This window comes from Seriola lalandi, unplaced genomic scaffold, assembly GCF_002814215.2.
Source record: "Seriola lalandi dorsalis isolate HSWRI2012SDOR001 ecotype SW California unplaced genomic scaffold, Sedor1 jcf7180002054949, whole genome shotgun sequence".
Lineage (NCBI taxonomy): Eukaryota > Metazoa > Chordata > Actinopteri > Carangiformes > Carangidae > Seriola > Seriola lalandi.
The window spans coordinates 534420-555844 of NW_019525500.1; the positions used below are offsets into that span (position 1 = coordinate 534420).

At 38.0% G+C, this 21425-nt stretch overlaps 1 protein-coding gene across 1 annotated transcript; it reads left to right on the top strand.

The window, feature by feature from the left end:
- Positions 1-375: 375 nt before the first annotated feature.
- Positions 376-20975, top strand: dnai3 (dynein axonemal intermediate chain 3). Its single transcript, XM_087170491.1, has 21 exons — positions 376-437; positions 3420-3604; positions 4061-4165; positions 4556-4684; positions 4774-4964; positions 5303-5419; positions 5860-6056; positions 6711-6832; positions 7557-7646; positions 7931-8020; positions 9728-9847; positions 11014-11087; positions 12536-12689; positions 13285-13381; positions 15465-15586; positions 16175-16235; positions 16661-16791; positions 17054-17261; positions 17784-17875; positions 19087-19203; positions 20696-20975. Exons 1-21 carry the CDS (start codon positions 377-379, stop codon positions 20828-20830), a joined length of 2598 nt encoding a protein of 865 aa, XP_087026617.1. The 5' UTR covers position 376; the 3' UTR covers positions 20831-20975.
- Positions 20976-21425: the final 450 nt, after the last annotated feature.

The window sequence follows — 21425 nt, forward strand, 5'->3', positions numbered from 1 at the left end:
ATGATGGTCCTTAGCAACCTTAGCAAATATAAAATGAAGTATACAGTAAAAATGTATAGCAGTCAGAAGACTTGGTTAAACTTTTGTTTACACAGATAAAGTCAATTCAAACTAAAGAGGCAATGCAAAAATGGTAGGGTAATTCCATTATCCCCCCACAAGATGTCACCACATGCATTGATAATGACAGTCCAAGAAACTCTACTTGCTACTCTGTGTAACCTGTATGAGTCAATCAATAAAACGTAAATGTATATAAATAAGAATGTGTAATTTGGTTTTTTGCTTGGCGAAACAGAACACTGTATGTTCTTTTCAGAGAATTTGAACTTATAACATTATCCCTGTCATTAGTGAAGCTGTCCTAAGAACAAAGATGCCACCTAAGATCTCAAAAAGTGCAACAAGCAGCGCAGGCAGTAAAGGGAAAGATAAAGGTGAGTGTCTGAATTCTAATACCAGTATTAACAGTGTGTGGAAATGCATGCAAGTTTGTCTTAGGAAGATATCTACAGTAACACAGTAAATAAAATGGACTGTTACTTCCAATTCAGGCAAGAAGATTCGGTCACCTACTCCTGAAAAGCCTGGTAAGAGAGAATCAATTACTTTTTGCTGACCGATGTATGAACTTGGACTTGTATAGTGCTTTTCTGACCACTCAAAGTGCTTTCCAATATTTGCCACATTCACCCATTCACTCACACTTTCACTGATGGAACAGTGATCGGGGCAATGTGGGAAATGCAGCTCGGAGGAAACGGGGATCGAACTACCGACCTATTTACCTATTTAATGGATGACCTGCTCCACCTCTTCATCCTAAATCATGATGTAGGAGGGACAATAACAATGAAAGATAATCATACTCACATTAACTTAAGAAATTAAACAATTTCAGTAAAACTGGTGGATAAACTAAAGTTAGATGAGGCAAATTTTAAATATCTTAAATTATATTAACAAGAGGTCCTATATAGTCTTTGAATACAGCTGCCATTTTAGCATTTTAAGCGTTAGAAATTTAGCTTACTAAATTTGTAAAAATCATTTATTGATACACTGGTTTTCATTAACTTCATTTATTGGATTTGTTTTAAGGAAATACAAATATCAGAGATGTCTTTGAGGAGTCAGAAAAAACTATATGCATTATTCTGATGTGATCTTGAGTATACTGTTGCATAGCCTTTGGCCATGCTACTCTGCTGTGAGTCCTCATTGTCAAGCTTTGGTTTACATTCAGTATACCAACCCTGAAAACATGCCTTTGCTTTTTTGCAGGTCACCAACAGTGTATATTTTTACTGTAGATTAGGTCATTGGCTCTCGTGGGAGTTAAAAGTAATGGTCCTCAGATTGACTCTATTTTGTACATGTATTATTTTATTCATCAGTTTAATCAATATTCATATTATAGTCACAGCAGTATAAGTGCAAGTCTGTTTGATCTCGTAAATGCAAGGTCTCTCAACATTGATAATATAAGTGAGAAGTAATCTTATCAGCCGATAAACACCTAATCTAATTTCTTTGCTAGTGTCAGCAGAGATGAAAATAAACAGAACCAAAGTTATGTACTGTGGTATACTATAAATATCAAGACTTACAGTATGCAGTAAAAAATTGCTAGGCTTGGGTGAATTATGCAAGAGTAAAGAGGCCTGACAAATTTAAAATATCTCTTTGGCATAGTCTACAAATGCAGTTTAATTGCATTCTTGAGGGTTATGGAACATAGAACATCACACTCTCTTTGTCTTCCAAGCAAATATTTCCCATGAGTACAAATGCCATAGTTGACACATAACTCTGTGAAATGAGGGGTGTGAGTTTCCACTACAATGATTTGGTGTGAGGCCGGATTGGTGTGAGTGGAAAAGGTTGACACACCCAGCTGGGAAGTGGTTACTTAAGCTGCACTTGAGCATTCCCAGCGTCCCCTCAGCAACCTTGTGGAAAGACTTTGAAGAGAGAGACCACAAGCAGGATGAAAACTATCATTATGCAGAGCCCTGTTTACTGTAGTGTGCCCTGGACTGAGTCTGGCCTCAGATATGGAGTAGTCTGCATAGATTGTTTATTAAGAAAAACTTTGTTGTGGTAATGGTGCAGTGCTGTGGTTTTACATAGCAACACTACTAGTTTAGATGTCTACAACTGAGCAGTCTATGTTTTGAATTCATGCATTATTGATCTACGTTTCACATACCAGAGTAGTAGAAAAAACAACAGCATTCCTCCTGCAAGCATTTGGACGTTGTGTGCAGGCTATTCACAAGGATTGCATTTCATCCTGTGATATTGTAGGGTGGTCCAAACTACAGGGAGGGGCAGGTGACGGATCAGAGGCGTTGTTGTGCGTTTGATCAGAAAAGCAGGGGCAAGAACCTGTGTTGCAGTCCACAGGCAATGGTGACTTTAAAGTCTGTTGACTGTGTGAACATTACTTGATAGTTGTGGTATCTCTACATTCCTACTCATCATGCTTGTGTCTCTGTTTTCAGCACTGTTTAATCTATTTCTACAACCATTTCTGTCTTATTTAATGCAGCCCCTAATGTCTGTCAGTCTTTTCTCACTCTGTGATACCTGTAGTATATGTAACTCTGTAGGGCATTGTGTGTTTTTGACTTCTTGCTTTTCCTCTATTTACTTAAAACAATGTGAAAGAGAAGCTGATAAGAAAATGCAGATTTGAATTGCAACACATAATCAGAAATAAAGCATAATAATTTTTACACACCTCCTTTTTTCCCCACATGATTTTTGCGATTTTGATTTTAGGAACATATCTTATGTGGTGCTCAAATGATGACAGCAGTTTGATTTGTAAAACATAGACATAGACATGACAATTAAACACCTGGGTTATTATTATCATTATTTCCACCATACAGCATAAAATCCTCTGGTATCTGACAATAGCACATTGACTTATGATTTCACCTCGATCTTTAAGATTGATTTTGATGAGGATAAGGGAGTAAGGATTCACTAGTTTCATTGCTTGTTTACATTGATTCAATGGAAGTCTCTGCAAATTCTGTTAAAGCATCTGTAGCAATGCATTTGTGTGTTTATAAGATCTAATATCTTCACATGATCGACAAAACTTTCATTTGATGATTTTATATCAAGTTTCAAAGCAGTATACAATTTGTCCCTACTGATTAAACCGCTTTCACCTGTAATGTCTTAAAAAGTGACTGAACTCACAAACAAATAATTTTAATTGAGTGCTGTACCCAACAACAAATACAATTTCAAACCTGCTAGCAGTGAAGCAGGTATGCGTATGTGCTTACTGTGTGCTCAAGATGTTTGGGGTTTGAATCCATCCAGAAAATTCTAATATATAATTTCCTTTGTCTACCATCTGTCTTACCTGTATTGATTGTTAACTATGTATCACCAAGATCACCCTGAGGATATCTTCCCCATGGTCCTGACATCGGCAACCCAGGAGCTCTTTGGTTGCCGCGCTGATGAGGACGTCACAGGGGAGAGCCCTTACAAGCTGCTGAAAAAAGACGACATCATACAGGACATTAAGACAAGAGCTGCAGTGTCCGATTTCAGCCCTGTGAAGCAGATTGTGCTGGTGAGGCTGATCCATTGTTATACAGATCACTCAGACAATACCCTCAAGACACTGTGATGATACACAGACCCCAAGTTGAGGGCTGTGGGAACAGACAGAGTAACTAGTTTAACCTCATTTCCCCTCACTGTCTGATCTCGATTAAATACATGGTAACCACCACTCTTACTTTAAGCATTCATGCCCCTTCGATGACATTACATTACTCTAATGAGACCATTGGGCACCGTAAAGGACTCATCTGTCCTAAGTAATGTTAACTTTCCTATTTGGGACATAGTCAAGGCCTGGCCTTTAGTGTGTGTGGTGTCTGTCCACACATTGCTCCATCATTAACTATCCTTCTCAGAGTACTACTGTACAAAGTTTCCTCGCAGTTGCGAGATATATTCAAATGCACTACATTAATTTTATCTAAAATCCTGTATCTTTTGTGCATCTCTCTACTGTTGACAGGACTACCCAGAGGATGAGCTCTTGCTGGTTTTTGACAGAGACTTCACTTATGGCCAGAGTTTCTACCTGATTCTGACACCAGAAGCTAAGGAAAGAATCCTCAGTGTAAGGAGCGGCTAATTTTGGTTATAGAAACAGGGTCCATGTTTGTTTTTCCATTGCTTTTGTTCTCACTAATGCCAGCTCCAGTATTTGTGTTTGAAACTCTTCCTGGTATGTCATTATGATATATACCTAGCTATGAGGATAAATGTCTGAGCTGGGTAAATATTTTTTTCCCATTTTATTCTCGTAAACGTCTGTTGGCAAAATATTAAATAAAAAGGCCTCCAAAACTACTCCAACATCTTGCTATAGTTCATACATTTTGTGACAAGTGTGACCGTGTGGGAAGATTTCAAGTTTAATTATCAAATAAATCTTCCACCTAAGTGTGTTTCTTGTTGTTGTTTTGTGTTATCTCTATTTTATTGTAATTCTTTCTGTGTTGTGAAGCCCCCTGAGCCTGAGACACCAGTAGTGATTGAGAATGAAGTCAGTAAAACCCCAGAACCAAAGCCATGGATACCTCTTGGCAGTGAGCTGGAAATAGATGAAGAATCTGTCAAAGAGACCAGAGAAAAGGTACAGCAGTATGTTTAAAAAGTCACATTGAATATGCATATTAAATGAAATTATTTCACCCTTATATTCTGTCTCCTATTTGTCATCAGCTGCGGTTCACATTCTCTAGAGTGCGGAGGAAGTTTGGGCAACCAGTCTCTTTTTCTGACCGAAATGCTTCAGATCGCTACCTGGAGTGTATTCCCTATCAAGACAGCAGATTCAGTATCAAGCTGATGCAGAGAGACTGTGGGATACAGGCTGTTCCCAGATTGCAGAGAAGCAGTGCTCAGACACAGTGGTATGCCAGCAAAACAGTACACATAAAATTTATTTATTGTACAAGGGGAAAAAGCACTTACAGGTTTCTGCCAACATCTGCCCATCTGGTGAAATAATTTCTCCTTTTTCAATGCACTGAAGAAATAAGATTTTAACACTGATTGTAAGTATTTTTCTGTAATTCATGTCTACATGCCTTATATTAAGGTAGTGCAGATTATTTTGCCATACATTATATGCATACATACTGTATATAATAAAGTTCACCATATACCACATTTTCTGTCTTTATTTAGTTAATAGTATCTGCATCCCAATTAATGTTTTTGTGTTGAGCACTTTATGTCCATTTTACAGGAAGTCTCAGAGGAATAACTTTACTCAGTATGAGCCAAGAGAGTTAAGTGAGGAAGAAAAAGAAAACATCTACCAGTCTGAGAGTCTGAAGAATTTTTGCAATTTAGTGACTCCCAGGTAAGTTACCCCCTCAAAGTCAACCCATTCTCATACATTTCTGTATCAGCCGTAGGGAACTCAAATCCATCAATTATTAACATGGAGGAGCATTAGAATATTCACAATAAATATCATGAAGCTATTTTATAACCACTCACCTTCCCAGTCCTATATATTTTGTGTTTTCTATAGTTGCTAGTCACCGCCCAAGTTCTGGGCTTAATGCAAATTTTTTATGATACTTACTAATCTCAGTCTCTCTCAGACCCCAACATATTTATTTTTTTGGTCATATTTCTCCATGTAAAAGATAAGATAAGCACATCATAAGCATTAATGTAAGCACTTTGTACTGTAGCTGTTGCTATGGAGAGACAATAGAGGAAAATCTTTAAATGTGCACACTTTTATAAAGGTTTTCCCACTCGTTTTACCTAAAAATGTTAATTGTTTTGCAGGGTTTTGCAAGCTCTTCAGCAGGAAGAGATCATGAATGTATTCACTGATGACTGGAAGGTTCTGGGGACAGGGGCTGAAGATGGTGATTGGTCTGGGAAGGCTTCTGAAGGTTTGATGCTTTATCAGGCCTTCACAGACCAGAAGTACACTAAGGACAAGCGCATCAGCAGCATTAACTGGCACCCAACTATTCATGGTAATAGACCAAATCTCCAACAGTGAACAGTTATGTCTACTAGATTTGAACAGCTGAAATTTTCTCACAAAAACATTGACTTAAAGACAACAACATCCTCACCTAATGCTTTATTTAATACAGTATTTGGATAAATTTGCTATAGTTATTGTATCTTTCAACTATTTTCAATGCCAGAGCAAATGAGTTCAGTATTAATACCTTGCACAGCTTATATAGTGGCTTGGGGAGGGTGTAGTGTTACGCAACAAAAGAGATGGTTTGAAGTGTCTGTAATAGCATTTAGTTTGGCAATATATACAATACAGTGTTGATGGATAATGATGAAAAAGATATATAACTTACATAAATGACATCCCCCCTGTAATGTCACTGACAAGTATCAGAATTTCAAATACTCTCTCACTGGAAGAGCATAATTGTTCATCACTGCTCCTTTGTAATGTTTCCCAGCAGTCATCACCCATAGAGCAGGCTTCCAGAGAAATCAGGAATAATAATATCAATGCAAATATATTTTATTCAAAGAAGGGATCAGAGTTGATCCATGAATTTCTCAATCAGCAAAGTAAAAAAAAAAAAAACACTTCTAAACAAATTTAACATCTATTTTAATGTGTGCTACATTGTATGATGTGTTTTTTGATGTGGTAGGTGTGATAGCTGTGGCTTTGACAGAGAAAAAGGAGGGGGATCAGTTGAACGAGTCGTCTGCATTTGACGTCAGACCATCTTTCATCCTTTTCTATTGCTTCTCTGACCCCACTAATCCCCAGGTATGGAAATACATGAATATATTATTAAATTATATTATTAATAAAATATTAAAAAGACTATATTTCTATCTCTCACATTGACAGCTTACAAGCACATTCTCTCCCTTCTCACCTCATATCTGTTTAAATCACACTTTCATAAGAAATGGCTGAAAAGACTTGCTTTGTGCTGTCATTCAAAACCATTATTTGCTTTAGGAAAATTTGAGAGGCTCTATTGATTTGACCCAGGCACTAAATCAATAAAATTGAGCTGCTAAATCACTCAAAAGTAATATGAGTTCTGCATGACGTATGCTTTCACTGGTGTATGTGTCATCCTTTGGTTTCACCGTCTCCTGGAGCAGTGATCAAAGCAACAGAGGATACCATGTAAAGGAAACTAGAGACATTATATAATGTAAATAGATATATTTATTATTTTAGGGAGTAAAGTGCAGTAGTCCAGTCGTGAAGCTAATTTTAAACTCGAGCACATTTAAACATCAGCATGAAAAATGACTGCTCTGTAATACCATCCTATCCTTCCTGGCTCTTTTTCCCATTATGCCTGATGAAATGGAATCTGCTATATGCTTGGTTTTGTGGATTAAAGCTGAACTTTGTATGGAGAGACTAGAATAAATAAATACTTGGGATGGCAAGCACCCAATATGTGGAAATTTGTACTTTGAAATATAATATTTCTGTCCTTTGTAATGTGGGTTTTCTGTGTTTTTTGCAGTTGCTACTAGAGTGCCCAGATGACATTTTTGCCTTCGAGTTCTGCCCCTCTGATCCAAATATTATCGTTGGCGGCTGCATGAATGGCCAGGTGCAGACTTTGACTCTGCTCTGCATCTCTACTTTGCTGCCTTTTCTGCATTATAGTTGTTTTTGTACCTTACTACTTTCTGACTGACCCTCTTCTTATCATAAGGAAAATTATTTATCAAATACACATTGGTCATATCGTTTCCTCTATATTTTTTCTGTTACTCTGTCACTCTGTTTTCATCAAAGTTTGATGAGACAGATTTGAGTGCTTTCATGTTTGTCTTTTACACCAGACTCAGATGTTAATATCCAGTAAGTGATTTTATGTTGCTGTTGTCTCAGGTTGTGTTATGGGACATTTCTGCTCACGTCACGCAGTTACAGGGAACACAATCTGGTGGAAAAAAGACCTCTGTCAACACTGACACATTCGTAAGTACCCTTATCCTGCTCTTATGTGCACAATGTTGATACAATAATACATGGTGTTCTGTGTTGGTTTATTACTGTACATGTGGTATCATTTATCGTAATTTGTTGACTAATCATGATGTTGGCTTGGTTTATTCAAGTATGGGTCCTCAGTTTATCAAAGCATGCATCATGTTTGCTGTAAAGACAGACTGTACTCTTCAGTAGTGCTGTATGACAGAGCGAGATGATGATACGTTGACTCCTGAGTTCTCTCCTCATCCTCACCCTTTCATTAGTTGGGAATGCAGCGGCCTAATGGTCCTTTTGAAGCCAGCCTCAGCTGTCAAAATTAGTTCCACAAATGTTCTAATGCCAGGAGTAAATCTCAAAGCAAGTTTATATCATTACATGACCCCACTGCCAAACGAAAGTAGGCTATTAGGCCGCATACAAACACCTCACTCAGTGATCTAACTGAATAAAAAAAATCTTGACTCAAGACTGAAACTTCAAAGAGGGTTTCTCATTTGGCTTTACATCATAGTAAACTAAGATTTTCATGCTATATCTGCCTTGTTTCAATGGTATTACATAGCATACTAAAGAAGAGGTGAGGAAGAGAGAGGTAATGATGCATGACAAAAACCAGGCTCATATTTGAACCCACAACATATCAAGTACATTAAATCCACCATAGCCAGTTGAGACCTCCAGACACCAAATATTAAACTACTTTTGTCCCCTTAAAGCCTGACCTCAACTGACATCTTCCACCTGACTGCCGTATTTAAATAGACACATATGCTCCCATCATCCAGCCCCCATTTGCTTTGTGTGTTTTTACTGCCTCTACAGTGGAACAGCTGTCTCCATCCCTATCTGCACTACTTCCTTCTCTTTTGCTTTCCCCCACCTCCTCTCTCCGTTCCTCCCTCTATTCTCTTTGTCCTTGTTTGTTCTTCATTCCCCAGAGTCAATAGCATCAGCTCACATACTCCAGCTGTTACACAAACCCTCCGTCTACCACTACAGTTTGTCCTCATAGAAGATAACACACAAGCAAATCAGATCACTGCCCTCCCCAGTGTTTGCAGTGTAAACAATAGCAGTTGTATCAGCTAAAGGGCTTTATTTCGATTTTGAGTGCTGTGAAAGCTGCACTACACCAGCACCTGTTGCTAGCTCATCAGATAAACGAAGAATTAAAATCCTCCTGTATAGATTTGAGTTCTGTTCACCCCATTGTACATAATAAATCCAACCACAGGTGCACCTCACAGCCAAATTAGCTGACATTTGTGCACTCAGGGACCTGAGTGCACAAATAGAGCCATACATGCAATGTATGAGTAGATGTTTTGATCCTGTAATTTTACTTCAATAAAAAGCAAAGAAAGATAACATTATGGTTGATGTGCAAACTAGTTTCATAATCAGCATTGAAGAAGTTGCTACAGTTATTAAATACCCGCTCAAATTTCTTTTTAAGAAAAAACTAGGAAATTGCACAAGTGAAAGTAGTTTATAAATAGATGCCAATATACGGACTACACTGATTTATCTTCATGAACTATTTTTGTTCTTTTATTTTTTTTAATGCATTTCCCTTTTTTGGACAGCAAGTCATCATTGTATTAAGTCTTTGTATTTAGATTAGGTTGGATTGAATTGTCAGAGCTAACTGTACAGTACATGCTGTGCCTTTTGTGTCTGACCTCCCACCAGGACCTTGATGACAACAAAGAGAATAAGGCTCCTGTTGTGCGTTTCTGTGCAGTGTCTGCCATAGAGAACAGCCACAAAGCACGAATTACTGATGTCCAGTGGCTGCCACCAACGCTTGAGGTACACAGAGCTGAAGGGCAGAGGGGTTGGGGGGAATTTACAACTGAATGCCTGAAACCAAATAGGCAGAATACAGAGTTATTCTTTGACAGTTTCTACATAGAGTACAGTGGGCAGCTGCTGGGACCTTCCACACGGTTAATCAGTTTTTCATTTGGCCTATCTCGATTAATAAAAGGTTTTTTGTGTGACTACACGGCAATGCTTTCAGTGAAACATTATTTGTTTTCTTGATCTCAAGCCTCTTTTATCATATCTAATGTAAACACTGTGACATAGTTTCCAACATATCAGAGGCAGCTGGAGTAGATTTTAACCCTTCATACCTAAGTCCTTAGTTGATATTAAAATATTTACACTTAAACGGTCAGACCTTTTTTCCTAAATATTTATTTAGTTTTATCTGGCTAAGGTTAAAAGCTACTTGAATGTAAAAAGGTATAACAGGAGGTAAGGCACTATTAGGGATAGTGAAGTCATAGCCTTTTCTCTGCCCTGACAACTATGAAGGCAAGAATGCAACATATTAAGACTATGATAATAGGAATTACAATATTTAACAAGAAGGCACATTGGGAAAGAGGGCCAATGTGGAATACATTGTCAGATAGGACAAAAGTAATAAAAATACAGCTGGTCAGAACTGAAAATGAAACACAAAAGATTTTGTACTTGAACTGACGGACTTTCCTGTTCCTGACAGCTGCAGAGAAAAAGAAATGAAAGAAAAGAAAATCTTTGTTTGCACAATGACACTATGGTGTTTGGTCTGTTAGATGTGCAATAACAAGTGTGTACAGTGAAAATAGCAGCCATAGAAATTTTCATACAGTAACAATGAACCATGGTCTCACACAGATTCAATCATTCATTCTTACAGTACACAGAACCCGTGCATATTGCTGAGTGTTTCTAAAATATTTCTCATGAAACAATGACTACATTATGGTTTCCCACTGGTGCCTGTCCCTCGTCTCTGAGCTAATTGTAATAAATCATGACAACCAACTGGCACTCATCTGGATAAGTAGAATAAGGCAATCATCAAAGTGCCCCAAGGGGAACATCAAACTCCCATATATCTTCGCAGGAACCTTATTCACTATTTGACATAATAAGCCTGACACAGATATTTGTTGATTTTGCAACTCTCTCTCTCTGATTAGGTGACCAGGACGGGCTTACCAGTGGAGAACAAGCATAAGATTTCTGTTCAAGTTGTCACCTGCTCTCCTGACCGGTAGGTCTTACACTGAAAAATTTTCATTTTAAATGTTTAAATAGATGAAATTCTGTCAGCTTGTAGCCAGTATAATATGGTACATAGCAAATTTGTATTTCACAAGTTTGCCTTTTTGTTTATGTTTGCCACTCCACTGATTCAAATAATATGGCTGGTAGCAACATATACTGCCAAGTACAGGACATCTTTTGATGTTTTGGTGTCTGTGTGAGTGTGTTGTTGCAGCTGATGGCTTGTGACTTAAGTAAATGTACAAAAGTATTAGCATCAAATTTATGAATGTATACATTGTCTAATGTTTCAGCTGATAGAGGTGGGGGTTTTAAGTACTTTATGTAATCGTGGGTAGCTTGTGAATTTCCCCCTGGAGATCAAGTAGGTCTTATCTTTACCTATAATGATACTTCATAATCTATTTGTTGACTAGATTTTGTATTATCAATCTGAATCTGTAAAGTAACTAATAACTAAAGATATCAAAATAAATGTAGTGGACTGAAAAGCAGAGTATTTGCTTCCGAATTCTAGTGGAGTAGAAGTATGAAGTGGCAGAAAATAATATAGTAATTGAGTAATTGTGCTTAGTTACTTTTCACCACTGTTTTGAGGGCTACTGTCAATTGCCGTGACAATGCACGGAGCTTTTCAGTACATTTACTGAAAAGTAAAGTTTAAAAAAAAATTCAGACAGGTTCAAACCCACAGAGCAATCTAGCTTATCCTCCCCCTGCTGAACATACAGTACCAGTTAGATCTTAAAGAACTATGCAGTCATTGAGGGTATTTTTTAGACAGATTACAGTTCCCACCAAACTCTGTGTTTTTCTGTGATTTTCTAGGTATTGTCATTGTTTGTATCTATCACACACAGATAGTAACACACAGACAGTTAGTAAATTCTTGTCTCATATTCCAAGGCCTGATAATATGTGACTGTACAGTATATAACAAGACATGACAGATTTGTTAATATGGTATAACGATTTCAGTTTTCAGCTTATAGTTTTTACCAGATTTTGTCATTGTTAATGAGAGCAGTAAATAAGTGTTTGCTTTGGGAGTGGGCTGTAAGAGTGACCACATTCTACAGAAGCTAAGTTATGTGGCCTTTGGCAGTATTTGTGTACTGTATTTGGAGGCCTGGGTACAGTCCATAGATTGATAGAAAAGACATTACAGATCACAGATGGATACCGATCACGAAAGTACTGTGTCTACAGTTACTGGCAGTCAGAGCATTTGGGTAGCATGCTGTTCATTATTAGAACAAAGTCCACACATCTTTAGAGTCTTTATCAGTCAGTGTTCATGGTGTGATAGTTTAAATAGGAGCATGAACATGAACAAATGATTCAAGTTTATATTAAGTTTAGGTTGAATAGTAATATTTATTCCACCTTTAAAACTGTCCATCTGTGTGTCTGTGTCCCTCTGTTTCTGTAAAGCACTATAATGTTCTGGGATGTGCGAGTGCCAAAACTGTTGAACCTGTCAGCATCAGACAAAAAGCAGAAAGTGGATCAGAAGACCCAGATGACACCCTACAGTGTCCCCGACACTTTCAAACACCTGGACCGTACATGGAAACCACTGTTCAGGGTACTGCAGGGTCAGGGGTGCAATATGAAACTCAATATTTACTGTAGGTGACATAACAGTGCAACTCTTTTGACAGAAGTAAATTGTCAAATGATCTTTTTTCAGCAGTTTAAAAAAAATTAAGCTTTTTACACCTTGTGGCGGTAAACAGCAAACTGAAAGGCCATTGAATTGATTGGATAAATGATAGCACAGTTCACCAATACTGGCACAAATGCCACAGAATGTGCATCTGCATGTCTGGTGATGTTTTCAATCATATATAAAGTTGTGAGTAAGCTAAAGCTTCTAACTGCAGAGCATGGAGTCCACAAATATTTTTTAGAAAAGATTTAAATTTTATTTAACATGTAACCTTTTCAAGCCATGAAATGTAATTCTGAAAACAAACATGTACTGTGGTATTTTGAAGAACAGTTTTTATGAAAGACTGAATCTTTGTGTTTGATATCCTGTAGTGCTTAAAACTAAAACCACAATGTCACCGTTACATTATTTGCAACTTTAGTTCAAAAGCTCTGAGTATATATGCAACATTTAGTGTCTGTCAGTTCTTCAGATGTAAAACATTGTCTTCTCCTCTGTCATGTTTCAGGTTTCGCTGCCAAAGATCAATATCAGTGGAGAATACGCTCCTTTGAAGTTCAGCTTCGAACACTACACTTGTATTGGTAATACAGATAGGAACACAGGTGAGGGATTTTACCCCTTGAGGCTGCCTGGGTTTATTTGCTTCTGTCTGTTGCACCATCTCTCCACGAGCATTTCTCTATTATATTAATTTACAACAATTACTTTTTTGTTTTATCGATAGATGCAAAGCATCTCATGAGATGGTTTATAATTCACTCATACACTCACTCAGTCACAGAAAGCAACTTATCATCCAAAAGAGACGTCTGATCATTTTCAGACCCTTTCACACACGAAAACCGGGTAAGAATGTGATAAGCAAAACTCAGGTCAAAGTGTAAAACACAAAACTTCAAACGCACACAAACAAAATTAACAACAGCGGTTAATATATATATGTAAAAAGTGAGTTTTCTTTTTAACCTTCAAAAGATTCATACAAGTCATGTAATATCTGGATTCAGAATCTTTATGTGTTAAAACTGATGCAATAAATAATAATCATTACAAAGGTAACTATCTCCTGTCTGATAGTTGTCAAAAGTGTTGGCATAGTCTATTTTTGGGGGGTCTTTGATTTTTTTAGTTCTGTTTTGGATGGTTGAGCACAGTGATCAGTGGAGCAGGGTCAACTTGGCCTTCGGGTACTCTCTTTCTCTGTCTGTCTCCCTCTTCTCTACTCCAGTTTCATAGAACTTTATTAAGTGATACTTCCAAAACAAGGCCCTCATAGTTGCAGAGTATTAGCCTTGCTGACTGTCAGCTCTTTGCAATATGCTGCTCAGGCTCCTTAGGGGCCAGAAGATGATCATGTGTGTCCTCACTGGTCAAGAAGAGACCTGTCTTTGTCTGGCTGAAAGTTTGTCTCCATAAACACAAATTTGGTGGTTGGTGGTTAGAAAATTAATATGCTCACTAACTGAGGCAATAAATCTGCTTGGGTTTTTTCAGCATCCCTCAGGCAGTCTGTTATTAAGGTTTTAATGAATCCCAGTGAGATTAATACTTTGGTTCTTCTGAAGATGTTTGACTCATATTGATTGAGTCTATTGAGTCTGCTTCTGAGCGCTATATTCAGCGTTTCATCCTGTACCTTTTGCAATTTCTGGTGCTACTTGCATTTACAGTAGTAGCCACTGTACAAAACCTCCACCCTGCCCAACAACAGAACCACATGATTTTCCAGACCAAGCTTTTGCTTGGTCTGGAAAATCTGGAAAATCATATTTTTTCCTCATGGGGATGAAGAACAAAACAGTTGAGCAGTATTGCAGTCTGGTAAAAGTTACACAATGTCTACATCTGTAACTGTGCTGTATCGTCTGTCTCATATCTCAACACACATCTTAACTGGGGGAAAGTTGTTTTAGAAGATGTGTGACTGGGTAATCTGATCTGACCTTCATGAACTAATCTAACAGAGTAAGGTTGAGACTTGACTGGGAGCGGTTCGCTGATAAGGGGGTGTGAACGGACAGTTCTGTAATGTCCCTGACAGACATTTGGGCTTTTGTGATTGAAAAGGCCTCGTCCATCACTAGCAACCCTGCCTATCTCATCCCTCCCGCCCTTCTGTCATACTGTCCCCCTTCTCGCCACAACCCTCACTCCTACCTACAACTCTTCTCCCTTTATTTCCCACTTCCCTCGTATCCCCTCTTTCCAACCCATTCACCTCAGCTGTACCCACCCTCACCTCCCTCCTCTTTGTCCTTCTGTCTCCTTGTTCATGGTCAGATTACAGAACAGACTGCACCATTGCCTGTTCAATCTCTCTTATTTCCTTACTTTAAATAATTAGATTTTTTTAATGTTCCTTCCCTGATAAGTCAATAGTGTCTACTAAATCCTTGCCTATTGTTCTACCCTTATTGTTGTATTTTCCTTTGGTTGAAATACTTAGACTTTTTTTCTTTGCTAACAAGACCCCAAATAGGTGTGTCAAAGTCAGACATGAATTTAACCACTGTAAAAAACAACTGCTCTATATTTCTGTCTCTAATGAGGACCATGCTGCCACTCTTGACTGACTGAAATGAAAAAGGCCCATGTGCGTTAATAAAGTATGAGTTGAACTTTTAACCTCACCTTATTTTCTGCCCCACACCCTGCGCTCCCCATTGTCATTTCCCCTGACAGGAGAAGCTGATGAAGACGATGACAGCTCAGAGATCATCACAGACTACAGCCAGCTCAGAGTGCCCTCAGCCAAAGCAATCACTACTTTGGAGGCTGTCAATACCAAGCTCTATATTGGAACAGAGGTAAACATTGAAATCAACAATATCAAGCATTATTTTACTTAAGTACAACACTCCACTGCTTAAAGAGTAGGGTCACTTTATTTTTTCTTTTTGATAGTGTGAAATTTATAATAAAAGATATAACTTCAGAATATAGCCACTTGACTTGATTAACTGAAGCCTCATATTATCTTTCTCATTGTCTCTATCTCAGAGTTGTAAGATTGTGAACCTGTCCTTTAGTTAGCCTTATAAGGTTAGCAAACTGCACTGAGAAATTGAAAACTATGTTTTCCTGCTTTATTATTAATAATGAAACAACCTAGTTCAACTATATATTTTGTACAAATGAAGTATCATCTTTAGATTAAGATGCAAATTTAGCATTTTATGATATTCCACATTGAACAAGTTCTTACCTCAGAAATGCATTAAAATGTACTGTCAGATGGACTGGTTATGATGCACTGTGGAAGCTATACTTGACCAGCAGCTGTGACAGTTTTATTAACAGCAGTGTTAATAAAAATAAGGAGATATATACAATGTGCCGGTTTATTCCACATCTCCTTGTAACATGTTCCATAATCTTTACTTTTTATCCACCAGGATGGAGAGATTATTTACACTGACTGGAAACTGGAGAAGGACGACTCTGGACGTCTAAACAGTGAGTATTCTGGCTCGCCATTGTTAAAGTAGGTTTAGAGGAACCTAACCAGTGCTTTCTTCACTATCCACCATTTTCTAAAACAGACCAAAATGCAGTTTGTGTTTACAATTTGATGTTATCTACAATAGTTAGAGTATTCTCGAGGTCTTGAGACAAAACAAGGCATTGACAGAAATGGATAAAATACATTTATGTCTCAATTACTGTATTATAAGGTGTTTCAATAACCACAATCACTGTAAGTCAGCTCTTTGGTTTGAAAGCCATGCTGAATGTAATCACTATTATAGATTAGACAGTAAATTTACAGGGACGCAGAGGGTTAATTGCTACTTGCATTGCCCTGTTGCTTCTGTGGCAGCAAATTATTGTCAAATAAAACAGTGCGCCTTCTCTTCCTGCCTCTCTCACCTCTCTCCAAGGTGCCAAGCCCCTCCATTGTTTTAACGTCCATCACTGGCTGGTAAATACAGTACAGCGATCACCTTTCTTCAAAGACATTATTTTGACGACGGGAGGCTGGCACTTCGCCATCTGGAAGGAGGGAGTCATGGTAACAACACCTGTTGATTCAACTACAGTAGCAAAAAACACTGGAACCAGTAGAAATCGCACCCATGTACTTGATTGAATAAGAATAAGTGTAATCAAAAAAAGATCAAGGTTATCCTGGCCTTTCAACCAAATCAGTCTTGCAAACTATCATGATGTACACAACAGGATAAAATCCATCATATTTAACTTATAACAGACCAGATTTATTACATTCCAAATCCTTTGACTCTATTTGACTTCTTGTATATCACAACATTCAGGATGGCCCCATCATAATGTCACCAAGCTCTGAGCAGGAGTGCACTGTGGGATGCTGGTCCCTGTCCCGACCAGCTGTTTTCTTCATTGGGAAAGACGATGGCAGCATTGATGTGTGGAACCTGGTGGAAAAGAGTAGTGAGCCTGCACACGTCCACGCACACGTGACCAACGCCAGGATAACCTGCTTCAAACCCTGGAATTACTCCTGTGAGTTTTTTGTATCTCATGATACTGAGCTCATGTGTGGCTCAATTAACAAGGAATTACTTCATATACTTATGTATTTGCAGGTGAAAAGTATTTTAAAAAGGTCCCTCAAAAAACAGCCTTAGGAGACATTAAAAAGTCTTACGTTTCATTTACAAAGATCTTGAATTTGTTTTTCTTTTGGCTTTTGACTTTTGACCATGCAGTCACTGTATTAAATTTCATTATCTGAGGTATTAAAAAGTCTTTTAAGTCTTAAATCTAATCTCCTGTACATTGCAGAAACCCTGTAACTAAATGACAGTAAATAGAGATGAGCCTCTTGGGCTGAAAGCTCTGATGTACAGAGATCTACCCCCTGCTGCTACAACTTTGCTGTACCTGCTGTAGTCACTTGCTGCTGCTCATCCTAACATATAGAGCCTGCCAGTCTGTTTTATTTATATCTTCACAGCCTTTGTGATCAGTTCCTTGTTGGAAGATTTTTTTTAGCTCATTTACTGGGTTGTTTTGTACCTACAGCCAAGCAGCACTTCCTGGCTGTGACTGACGACCTTGGAATGGTTCGTGTTTTCGAAATCCCAAAGATACTCAACATTCCCTCTAGGAGTGAGGTAAGACAGTCCAAACAGCTCCTGTGTACTCACTTTGAAGGAGGTTATGACTTTTCTGATTATTATTTCTTTTTTTTCAAAATAATTAGTAATGTGCTGTTGGTCAAGGTTGAGAAAATTAGATAACCACTCCAGGACTGCAGCATGCCAACACTGTTTTACTGCCAGCTATTTATAGGTCAGGTTTCTTTTTGCTGCATACTGCATTGATATTAACTGGAACTGTACACATTTAATCTGACTGTGAAAGCTGAGATGTTTGCATGAGATGAGATGTTTAGTGTTGACAATTCCCCCCTCTGATAGATGCATCCTTGTGAATGTGGAATTTATTCAGTCTCAAGGCACTAGTATGAAATGGCAAAGGCTTTGGGAAAAATATATTATTAACATACAGCTTCTGTCTGACCTCAGCAGTGTGGATGTGAAAGTGCTGTGTGGAGAGTAGCTAATTAAACCCAGCAGGAATTACTTGCAAACTTTTGGTTTAAATGATCAAACTCCATGACTTCCACCATTGTAATCAAAAGAAATAAAACATTATTGGCATTATTTTGGCTAGGAAACATTAAGTAACAAGGTAGAAGAGATCAACAGAGTGTTGGCTCACCATTGGCTCATTGGCTTATAGGCAGTCAAATCATTTTAGTTACTGGTGATCCTTTCTTGACCGCTCACATTACAATCGAAACATGAGTATTTAATGCTTTAAAAAGATTTGCCAAAGTGAAATTGATTTCATGGAGAAGAAGCTTATGCAGGTTTTTGTCAGTCAGTCACTTTGTTGTTGGAGCAGATAAACACAACAGCATCACAGCCCAGGAAAGACATGTGACAGTAGCTGGTAAAACTACAAAAAACAAGAAAAAGGTTTTGCAGATAGCAACATCTATTTTAAGGGCATTTGGTGACTATATTTTCAACATGTCTCCTGGACAGATTTCATGGCAAAATACTGAAAAAGTCAAATCCTTTACATACATTATAGTGTTATAGCAAAGTGCCACTGTAGTTTCACTGCAGCCTATTTACTTTTTGCCTACAACCTGGATTCATCTGTAACATGCTGATCAAATGGTCACCAAACATCCGCCTTTGTCAGAGAAATTGTGATAATGGGTTATTGTGTTATTAGTCATGAGTTTAATTAATGGCTGCCTGAACAATATTAGAGCCCTTAATCAGTCCCTTTTTCCTGTGGCTGTGTGCAGACTTTGAGTGTGAAGAAATACTTCGAACAGGAGGAAGACAGATTGAAGGATTATTTGAAGAAGGAGGAACAGTGGGTAAAAGAGAAAAAGGAGGCTGAAGAACTCAAGAAGAAAATGGTGAGCTATGGATTTTAATTCTAGACAGAATTTACAATAGATTTAAATTTGATATTTGCAACAACAATATCAAAATGATCAAATTTCATCCCGCCTAGCTTAGTGACGTTAAACCTTTCACTCTGAAGATCTATGAATGCTTATGTATTTAATTTGCTTCAAGCATAGAAGGGGGCAACCCTTCAGAGCCAGTGGAGGGGTGTTAGTTTGGATCCTCATGTAGACTGGAGTAACCTAGACAAACTAAATGCATGGTGATTGCAGTATTAGCTGCAAGTGGCCTTGGATGAGACCTTGTGTCACTCACACTCACAGTCCTCTGCTTATACATTAGGACTCACAAATGTTTTTTTTATTGACCCAGTTAAAAGTGTGTACACTGGTTCAAAGTTGACACAGGGAAAGCTGAACTAGGCCATCCCTCTCTCTGCCTCCCTCTCTGTCTTTCTATCTCTGTCAATCTTATTCTCTCGCCCCTCATGTTTTATTCAAATAGATCGTTATTTGATCCTTTGCACTGGGGACCGTATAGTTATTGACAGCCAGTGCCTGGCAGTCTGTCTGCTAACTATAGAGGCTAAATCCTTTACTGGCTAAATGTTTCAGTTTTAGAATAGATGACAGTTATAGATGCAGATGAAGGTTTGTTTTGCTGAAGCAATTTCTCATTAGTTTCTGTGTTTCTGGATGTTGTCTCCTTGCTCCTCCAAACAAGGATATATTTCCCACATGTTCTGGTTTCTTCACGTGGCTTGTTGACGTAAATACCCCAACTAAAAATTCAAGTTCAAATACAAGACAAGGACAGGACACCTCAGGAATTTAATACAAACAATACTGTCTGCTTACTATTATGCTATATTGTGTATGTGTGAACAAGTCTGTTGCTTTGTCTGGGATTTTTACGGAAAATTTATAGTCAACAAATCCTCCTTTAAACCTTTCCCCTGGTGTGGGAGGAAAGGATAGAGCCATAGCTATAACATAGTTTCATTTGTACATTTTTTTTGACTGGACCGCAACAGCATGACCAGCCATTTAAAGTCGCTGACAGACTGACTCACGGAATGATCAAGTTACACCATTGGTCAGCTGAATGCTGCATGATTGAGTGATAAAGGCTAAGGCTGAGCTAAGAAAACTAAGAAAGCAATGGTGTATCAGTAAAATTATAAATCTACAATATATTGCATGCCAAGTCTTTCCTGCAGCCACAAAGGTTTTTCTGCACTCTGAGATTTTGGAAGGTTTCTGTTTGAAGTCTGCTTGGAGATGTAGTCTACTTGAAATGAGTGCTTCTCATGAAGCTAATACTATTCAGAGGCAAATTTGAGCAATCAAACAATTATCAACAATTTATCTGAATCTAACAATATTATTTCCGGCCTCAAAGAAGGGAACACATGAGATCTTGGATAAGGAGAAGTTTCAAAGAGCCCTAGTCTTTGTTACATATGGTTTATGACTAATTCTTCTCTGGTTTTGTCCCCAGGAGTCTGGCAAGTCAGTCAGATCCCTGCAGGAGGATGACAGGGTGAAGATGAAGGAGGACTATCATGATTACCTGGCACTGGAGGAAAGCATCCTGAAGGGCATGGGCCTGAGGCCAGCTACTGCAGATTCCTAATATCACACACATGCACACACACATGAATGCAAATTGCATTTCATACTAAACAAAGGCTTCACATTTTTATGTATTTAATTTTTTTTTAATTTGATTGCAACTGTTTTTATAAGAAGACTGTGTAAGATTTTTCACATTCCATGTATCTTTGTTGGTGTTCACAATATCCATATAATTAATTCATGTTATTGAAATATGATCTTTATACTTTGTATGTGTAAAATATGAGTTAATATGAATATTTTAGTAAATCGATTCGGTCATCAACATTCAGACAGTCCTTGAGTTGAGGCTTCAGGGTCACCAATGGATTATTTTCATTCACCCATCTGAGATCTAATTACTGGGTAATATGCCACCCATTAGTACTCCCTTCACCACTGCTCCCTGAGGATACAGTTTGGAATATTTTAAGGTATCTGACCTTGGCAGGAAGTCGTTTCATGGCTCTTTAATTTCATGATGTTATTCAGTTGTTGTTGAAAGATACTTCAGTATGTACAGTACAAATGTTTTATAAGGGATTTAAAAGTTACAGACAGAAATGTCTATCTATAGTAAGTATCTTCAGGTAACAAAAGGCCTTGAAAAGCAC

Excerpts from the sequence above, each read along its gene's own strand:
- dnai3 (XM_087170491.1), top strand. The coding sequence starts at position 377 with ATGCCACCTAAGATCTCAAAAAGTGCAACAAGCAGCGCAGGCAGTAAA. Across the intron at positions 4,965-5,302 it reads AGCAGTGCTCAGACACAGTG|GAAGTCTCAGAGGAATAACT; the intron begins GTATGCCAGCAA and ends TCCATTTTACAG. Across the intron at positions 17,262-17,783 it reads CAAACCCTGGAATTACTCCT|CCAAGCAGCACTTCCTGGCT; the intron begins GTGAGTTTTTTG and ends TTGTACCTACAG.